The sequence below is a fragment of the Mastacembelus armatus genome, chromosome 11 (genome assembly GCF_900324485.2).
Source record: "Mastacembelus armatus chromosome 11, fMasArm1.2, whole genome shotgun sequence".
Lineage (NCBI taxonomy): Eukaryota > Metazoa > Chordata > Actinopteri > Synbranchiformes > Mastacembelidae > Mastacembelus > Mastacembelus armatus.
This window is the reverse complement of record NC_046643.1, coordinates 17,032,764-17,041,933: the sequence shown is the minus strand read 5'-3', so window position 1 is coordinate 17,041,933 and position 9,170 is coordinate 17,032,764. Positions and strand designations below refer to the sequence as shown.

The following is a 9,170-nucleotide window of genomic DNA, read 5'->3' as shown; positions in this document are numbered from 1 at the left end:
AATATTTTCGTTTAAATTCATTCCAAAGAAGTAGCAGGAAATATACACATACAAAAACTTAAATAAAATAAAGTATATCAATATATACACACTCTCCCTAAACACAGAAGACATTTAACACTCAACTTACCTTCTCAGAAAATGGATGTTCTAATTAAATCGAGTATGTTACACCAAACTATAATTTTTCTTATGGGCCTTCCTTGAAATTCTACTAATTTGATTTTTTTGAACCTTTTTAAATAGATTTTTTCTGACTCCTCTCTCTGCAGATTTAGCTTCACTTTAGAATAACTAGATTTTATTTTGAAGACAAGATATTTTGATTTCAGGTCGCAGTCTTGTCGACTTGACTTCGCAGTCGCATGTTGTGCACCCAGACTGTACCAACTGCTTCACAAGGGCGGAAAAACTAATTTACCTATTTCAACACCAAACGAAATAATCAATAAAAGACGGAGTCAAAATGCGAAGAAAACCACTTTCTTGCTGTAAGGCCTCTGTCAAAGGTTTGTGCTGCATTAATAACACAGATGCAGCGTTGTAACTGATGGAGCCCTGAATGGTCTGATCCATCAGATGACTTCCAGCAGCTGAAAACAGCCATGAGGTGACTTTTATAACTGGGTATTAAACAGACTGCAAGTGTACTCGGGCATAATTAGGGATATGTTAATTAATGGTTTGCATGAATATGGGGCTTTGTTTACAAATCCGAGGTACTTGAGCATCTTCTTTTCAGTAGGAAATATTGATTTTTTCCCCAGTCCAAGTAATCAGTTGATTAATGAAGAAAACAATCTGAAGATAATTTCATTAGAGGAATAAAAAAAAACCTATCAGACTCCTGTATAGAATAGAAGCCCCACCTCAAGCAGCATAAAAGTAAATTACTGATTCTCCATTAACATTTTATTTTGTTGACTATAATTTTACTTTACTTTCTTTAAATTCATGATTTATCCTTGCAATGATGTATTTATTAAATAAAAAGATCTATCTATATCTATATCTCCCACCACTAATAACTGTTGGACAAAATACATGAGTACCCGACTGCAGGAAAACAGAAATTTCACAGGAATATTAATGAAAAAGATAAACAAAAATAACACTAAGTGGCCTCAGTCTTTACAAACCAACCAATGAATGGGCACACACACCTGCATTTACATTACAGAATTGTATTTTCATATTGATATTCTATAAGTACAAAATGTTGCACAGTGGACACTTAAACCCTATTTGTCATGTATAAAAAGTGAGTTGACACTGGCTGCCTGTCTACTGCTCAGAGTATTGGTGATGACAAGCTAATTAAGAACTGATATGGCCTTCCTGCCAATGCAGGAGACAGAGGAGGTCCAAGAGGAAGTCTGCTGCTCAGTCTTCTGATAAAAAGACAAGCAGCGGGGATGTTTCATCAAGGCAATTTGATCTAAGTAGCTCATACCAGAAACAATTGCAATTAATTATCATATATATTATGCAAAGTGGTTCATTCTTTGTATGATACTCCCTTTAACAGGCCAGAGATGTGGCTTCTGCAGGGTTGACATGGTGTGTCATTCATTTTTTAATAGAGACACTTTATAAATAGTCTCACCAGAATCGGTCTTGGTCATTTGGATTAAAAATTCAAATTAATTATAGAAAAGGTTATCTTTGTTCACTTTTGGGCTCTGCTGAAGCTAAAAAATGTAATCATCAATGTAAACATCTCTTTAATGTTCATTTTAAGGTTCTTTCTGGGGAAGGATAGATAACATGTTGTTAGAGCTATACTAAATGGTAAAAGGCCAAATGTACATGAGCATTACCAGAGATAAAATATGCATGACCCACTTAGCTCGGTGAAGCCACTAAGGACTTCATAGACTTCAAAACATTTGGGTTTCAAATTTACTCTAAGAATTACTCAAAGCTTACATTTCATATGAAAACTACCTTTCCAACCTGCAGACTATGCAGATAATAGCTTCTTTTGTATTTGAAGTATACCTTTAAAAGCAGACTGTGGAGGATATACATAGCCTGTGTTGTGCTGAAACTATATGCCCTGCAACACACGAAAAGGGAAAAGAAACAGCTTCATCAGGGATAATAGGGTTGGATCTGAACTGCTTGTGCCTGTGAGGGAGTGAATGAGTCTGTTGTTGAGTCTGGAGTTCGTGTTTAAAAATGATCTGTTGTTGCAGTAATGGGATTTGGAAATTCAGGGACAGGAAATGCAACACAGCAGAATGGAAAAGGCAGAGAGTGTTCAGTAAACCTTGTATATCTTGTTGATCCTCTGTTTGTCTCCCAACACAACACCAAACTAACCATCAGATTACAGTATTTGTTGCTGCGTTTTCTTGTCTTCTTCTAGATATCTTGATATTATTTCTATTCCTCCAGTAAAATAAGACAGCAGACAGGTTTAGAGGCCTATGGTTTCACTGTAAACAGTGAAAGTGTTGCTAAGTCATGTGTTTTAAAAGGGAAAGGAGTTGGCTGTATTTCAAAGGATATAACATCATAACAAATAAATGACCTAATTCATCACAGCCCATCTCGAACAGTGAAGGGACTATTTGTTGCACTGGTGATGGTATTCAGACACAGTAGTGAAAGGACAAACACACTACAGCTAAACCTTTGGGCAAAATGCTAATGTCAGCTATCTACCATTATAAGGAATATTAAAGTTAGTATGCTGTTTAACAGTTTGGTTTATTTTTACCATGGCCACCATTTTAATCTAGCTAACTAGATAATTAGCAGCCAAAAAAATAAAAAAATAAAAAAAATATGGGTGAGGCTGAAAGAAATGTTTTTCAGGTTTCTGTTCTTAGACAAAGAAGATTTACGATGGCACTAGATGAAACAGTCAAGGCATAATTAAAATGAAGATAATTCATCTTGAGAGAAATCTACAGTATCTAAAAGTTGTTAGGATATTTCAGTTTTACCAACATGCTAATATTAAACAGGTACAATGTAAAATGGCATGAAATGCTGAGACTGGCATCAATGTTGCAAACTAATAGCTAAAAAAATAATCAGATAATGAAACAGGAGAGAAATATCCCTAAATATGTTTTAGGTGGCTTTAGATATAATTTCATTATTCTGTCATGTTCTGAATCTCAAGGACATAAATACATACATAAATGTTTTTAAGACTCATGACATTACAGCAGAACAAATTGTGTCTACAATCCACTGATGTACTGCCAAGCAAAAGACCTAAGCTCAAGTTAAGATGATTAGCTGTTTGCGCTGATGCAGACAGTATCACTTCAGCAAAGCAAATGAGTTTCACTGGATCTCTCAGACTATTATTGGTGTAGTTTACAGCCAAATCCAACCTAATATACCCGGTTAGAGCACTTAAATGCATGAATAAGGATTTTGAATTGGCAAAGGTCAATAAGTGAATGAGTCAATATGTTAGTAGCTTTAAACAAAGAGCTTTTTCAAGACTTCCTTTGTGGGAATGCATGTCCAAACTTGCCTGCACCTGACTGAGACATGGGAGGTTCAGAGAGCCTCCCATAAACCCACAGAGGCATGTAGTTAATTGTTCCACCTACACACACCACCACAAAAACACAACAAAAAACCTCTAACCCCAAAAGCCTGCAGTTACACTTAAGAAATTTGTCTGGATCCTCCCTATGTGCTTAACTGGGGGAGGACCACTTTTCTGTCTGGAAAAGAGAGCTATATAAAATGCTCTTCTCATGGTAAAGCCCAACAATGGTTTGGTTTTACAGGGCGAGCACACATATTTGGGCAGGACACTGCTGAAGTCAGAGTCTGAATATAACTACAGCTGTTACAGTGTAGGAGTCATGCATGTCTGCAGTTGGTGTGGTTATCGAGAGCAGAGCTGGGGAAAAAATCTCCATCTGATTTTCTTGCGTGCAGATGACACTGAGGTTTTCCATCTCAGCAGATGGAAAGAAGCACATGGTATAAATAACAGCTCTTTGGCATTGCGTTGTTTGCTTCAGTCATTTCCACAAAGCACATATCTCTCCATGAAAATAATTTGCATGTTAACAGCTGCAAATGCCATTTTAGTGTTTTATCCAGATTTCCACTGAGAAAATGTGTTTCAAAACACAAGTTTAACGATAAATGCACTCAATCACAGCCCATGCTCAAAAATATAAAATTACAAACAATTCAGGATTACATGCTACATTATTTTCTGTGTAGATGCAGCTACTATATACATTGAATAAAGGTTTCTGATTAAATGCTGATCATAAACAGTAAAAAAAAACATTGATTTCATTAAAACATTTTTGGTGACAGCATTAACAAGTTGTGATTAAATTAACATATAATTAGGTTTTAAGCTGATATGGAAAAGTTATTCATTTGGTGTAAGGTTTCTGCCCACCTAGCAAACGTAAATTCGATATTCACACTGTTTTCTAATTGTTGACCTCAGACAATTATTAAAGGAATATTCCTATCTGGCTCCTTGGTTGTAGTTCCACTGTGTTTCCCAGCTAGTCTGTCTACTGTTTGGTGCTGAGAAGAGCTGCCTGCTGCAGCCCAAAACGGTGCTATAAGCACAGTGAGCCAAAACAGTAAATTTGCAGGCTCAACAGCTAAACAATGACCTTAAACTCATTAATTGCCACTGTAAAGCCAAGGGGAGCCTGCAGAGTCAGGTGATAATTCTAATCGCTACTAGAGACCCCCTTCACGCTGTCACACTGCTTTTATGTCATCACTTGATAAATTAATATTAATAAAATATTTATTATAAAAAGCAGTAAATATTTTCATCTGGCTGTTTGCTTCAAAACAACACAAAAGTGGGGTCCGAAAAATGTTATAGCCTTCATTCCAAAAATATAACATCTGATAAGGAGAGGGACTGATGCTTCCATCTGTCTTTTGGGTTAAACACCATCCCTGTCTCATGCCCAGTCAGTCACATTGTTCACATACAGAGCCATGCTCCACCCTTATGTCTGCCCTCAAGCAGTTGGTACAGTGGTGTCATCTCAAGCTCAGCTGTTGCTGCGGTGCACCATTCACAGGACCAGCAGCTGCTGAGGACTCCTATATTATTTCCAGATTAGAGCATCAGGAAACTGGGGTGAGGATAAAAATTATGGCTTGTCAAGTCTTTTGGCATTCCTTTACATCACCGCTATTGATAAATAGTGAATAATATTCATTTTCAAAAAATCTCAACATTTTCACATCATATTGGCCTACTTTTAATCACAGAGGTGCAGATCCCTGCATAGATGTATTCTGACACAAATAATCAAATTTATATGAGTGGAAATGTTACATATCTGCAGGGCTTCATACAGGCATCCAGATTCTGGAATCATTGTAAAAGAAGGACTGCTTTGACAGAATTTGTGGATCATAGAAACCTGGAAAGAAGAGAAAGTATAACTTAATGATTTCAACCTTATAAACACAACCTATTAAAAACAAATTATATATTATTTATATTATTGAAAACATAATTTGCATTCCAGCACCATATTTACATTTATCTAGTTAACCACAAACTACCAATCAACAACCAAAACTTGTGGAAAAGGCAAGTTTTCCAAAAAAAAAAAAAAAAAAAAACCTACATATTTGGTATGTAGTGTTTTTTTTTTTTGTTTGTTTGCTAGGTATTTTTTAAAGCATTACCTGGACCTGGATTAATATTGGCCTGTGACTTTGGAGGTACCCGCTCAGTTCTGGATGCAAATGCAGCAGTGGGCATGGGATGCTTGGATGGGTGATCACAATTACCAACGTCATACTGCCCTGGACCTGGCAAGGGAGGATCCTTGGGCACAATCACGGGAGGTGCTGATATTGCCAAATAGTAACCCCTCCTTAAAATATAATTAAAAGAACTTACATTGTAGAATTAACTGGGTAACACATGCCCAAAACACTAAGTATTGTGTGTTTGCTCACCGTAGCATGGTCTTCTTCACGGGTGTCAGGGTCTGATCGGGACTGTAGGCTCCTGGGCCAGGCACATGGTTGCTCACTGGAGCAGGGATTCTCTGAGTTTTTGATTTGAAAGGTGACAAGACTGCTTTGGAGCTGTGCTGGATGAAATGGTGATTTACCTCATAGTGGCCTTTAGAAACAAATAATATAGGATTAAAGCTAAAATAAATAAAATTAAGAATAAAAACATCGAAGATAAAAAACAAATGAGAATACACATGATTGGTAATTACATGGTGATGGCACATTTTTGGGAGGGTAATATGAGTTCCGGTCAGTTTTTGAGAGAAATGCTGATGTACCAACCACTGCAGAAAGTCTCTCTCTACTACCACAACTGACCTGTACAAGACAAACAGACAAACAGATAAACACTAACTGCACAGTCTCAAAAGGTGGCTATAATAGCAACTTTCATAATTCACACACATACATTGTACTGATTTGGTGCTGGAGTGTTATTCTTTGGCGCATCCTGCTGCACAGCCACAGGCAACCTGAACACCCTGGAGACTCCAGCGTTGAAGTCATATTTATTTCCAAAGGAGCTCTGTAGGTTGTATGCATTTGGTCCTGGAATGCCTCTCTTTGGGTTACTGTAACTCCTGGTAACCTATTGAAGATGATGATATTACAAAGCTATTTTAATGCTCCTGCTGGTGTTCAAAAATATTTGGTGTATTCACAGGCAATCCGCAGAATCAATTTCTTTGTATTTATTTACCAAATACCTGCAAATCAAGTCAAGTTAGCTTCAGATGTATGCTGTGATTGAGCTAATCTTAGCACTAATAATTGTAGGTTAGTATCATTATTACCATTTCAGGACAACACACATTTGTGCCTAAGTACAGTATCACAATAGCACAGCTGGAGACGTGTGGCTACACTTTGTTCTATTTACACTTACCAAATAAAAATGTACACATGGTGAGTACTGGACTTTAATGATATCAATATTTTGGTTTCTTACCAAAAATTATTATCTAGGGTCTCTTACCCTAATGCTAGTACCCCAGAAATCAATATTGGATACTTTTAGGGCCAACAAAAAATAGAAAATAAATTATATTTCCACATCATTTTATCATGGGCAGTGTGGCAAAAGCTTTGATACAGAATTTAGACCATGTTGGGAAATTAATTTGTAACTATCATGTTATTAGTAACACCTGTGATTTTCCTAAAGCTGAGTCTTGATGTCATGATTCCTATAGTCCTCGCTACAATGCTCAACATGCTCCTGAAATCAAAAGGAATGATCAGTTGATCTTCTGACCTTGGATGCAACAAAGCCTGTAGTGCCTTTCTTTGAGAAGGAAGGACTTTTGACTTCAGAGCTGGAAATACAGCCATAGCTACCAGGTCCTGGATTTTCATTCTGAAACAAATACAGATCATTATGTTTATGTTAAGCCTTCTATTTGTTATAGATTAAAATGAGATACATTTCCTACCAGACACACATGTGAGTGGAATCTCCTAGTCTGAGATAAGAACCCCTTCTTTTCTTGATTGGTTATCACCACACTTTGGTATTTTGTTGGTATGGAAGACGAGATGGTATAAGCTGGAATTTTATCTGCTTTAAGATCAGAAGAACCATAATATTGCATTAGACAGTTGCAAAAAACATGTAGTGTGAAACCCTTTGGAAGAACCCAATTTTAACTGGGACAACAAGGCAAGGCAAGTTTATTTATATAGCACAATTCATACACAGTAATTCAAAGTGCTTTACAGAAATAAAAGACAGGTTAAAATACATAAGCAAGAATAAAAAATAAAAAGGCATGCCACCACTTTGTCACCATATTTGCCCCTAATGATATCGACTATCGGACTACGCTGACCCATATTTGTGGGTCCCCTACTTTCAGTTACAGACTATCTGCGGAGACAATCCTGAGTCCCGGACTCTTACGTCTAGGATCGAGTAGACTACAGCTGGAGGTTCCAAACCCCTTATTTAAGTCTACAGCTGTTTAGACCCGTATTCTAAGGATAACACTAAAGCGCAACAAGCCCATAAAGTACGCATTACTGTTCATGAAGAACTATTTTCAGGGCCAAGAATGAGGCGTCCTACACCAAATGGTCTGACCTCCACAAAGGTGCTGCAAAGTACCAGGAGAAACTGTGTGCAAGTCAAACCAGAGAGAACTGCTGCTGGTTTAAGGGTCAGTGCTGCAAAGACTGATTAGATTTAGGTTTGGCCCCTTTTACTGCACTTTGTACGAAAGTAACTGATAAATGAAAAACTATTTGTTAAAAGCATCCCGTGTGTTTTTTGTGCCTAAAAATTATGCACAGTACTGAATCACAAGTATAGACAAATGCAATTTCATTAAGCTAATTGCTAATATGCAAATCAACAATTCTTGTTAGCGTTAGTGGATGATTCTTGTGAATAGCAAATAAAAAGTGATGTAGTAAATATGGACAAAAAAATCAAATGATTTTAGTCATATTAATTATAAAATTGATAATTAGGTTATATTTGTAACTTAGCTTTGTGTCATATTAGGAAATTAGTAGCAATTAGCGTTACCTAGCGTTAGTAGCTCTAGCTAAGTTACTTTATACTTAACGTTAACCTAACTCAAAAATGACAGTTTGGGCTAGTTTTCCTTAATTAAAACGTTTAGTTTCATAGAGACTCACTTTTATGAATTCCTCGGTACATGTTTCCCATTGTTCATTTAGATGACACGTAGAAAGTTATTGCTGAAGTTAGTAAATCTGAAAACACTATTAAAACTTCACGGAGACTGGGGTAGTGTCCTCACAGACCGTGTTGCTATGACGACGTAAAAACAGGATGTGAGGTCTCATTAACAGGTCGATCCATTGTTGCCAGATTGGGAGTTTTTCCCAATCTGGCAATTTATAACTTTTATGAATAAATAAATAAATGACAATTATAACTCAGTAGAATCTGAACAAAGAGACATAATACACATATTTTCAGATCCAATGAGACGTTTTCAAAATGTAAACTTTTTTTGCTAAAAATATATTTTTTGCAAAAATAAATAAAATTGTAGCTCACATGAAGTCACCCGCGGTAACATTATAGTTTTATATCAGTCCATATATGTGATATTTGTTGTAAAAATGATCTAAAAGACTATCGAGGTCTTTCAGCGCCATCTCTTGGTGAGACGGCAGCTCGTCCAACGGTTTAT

General features: G+C 36.6%; 1 protein-coding gene across 4 annotated transcripts; it reads right to left on the bottom strand.

Moving 5' to 3' along the window:
* Window positions 1-1,057: 1,057 nt before the first annotated feature.
* Window positions 1,058-9,170, bottom strand: stpg1 (sperm-tail PG-rich repeat containing 1). Of its 4 annotated transcripts, none has more exons than XM_026300726.2 (8): window positions 9,035-9,170; window positions 7,440-7,564; window positions 7,262-7,363; window positions 6,416-6,595; window positions 6,216-6,324; window positions 5,944-6,112; window positions 5,668-5,858; window positions 1,058-5,396 (listed from the first exon to the last, which is right to left on the bottom strand). In XM_026300726.2, exons 1-8 carry the CDS (start codon window positions 9,054-9,056, stop codon window positions 5,323-5,325), a joined length of 972 nt encoding a protein of 323 aa, XP_026156511.1. In that variant the 5' UTR covers window positions 9,057-9,170; the 3' UTR covers window positions 1,058-5,322. The 4 variants fall into 4 exon arrangements, with proteins under 4 accessions (XP_026156511.1, XP_026156509.1, XP_026156510.1 ...); XM_026300724.2 differs by lacking the exon at window positions 9,035-9,170 and adding an exon at window positions 8,647-9,007; XM_026300725.2 differs by lacking the exon at window positions 9,035-9,170 and adding an exon at window positions 8,647-9,005 and having other exon boundaries at window positions 7,449-7,567.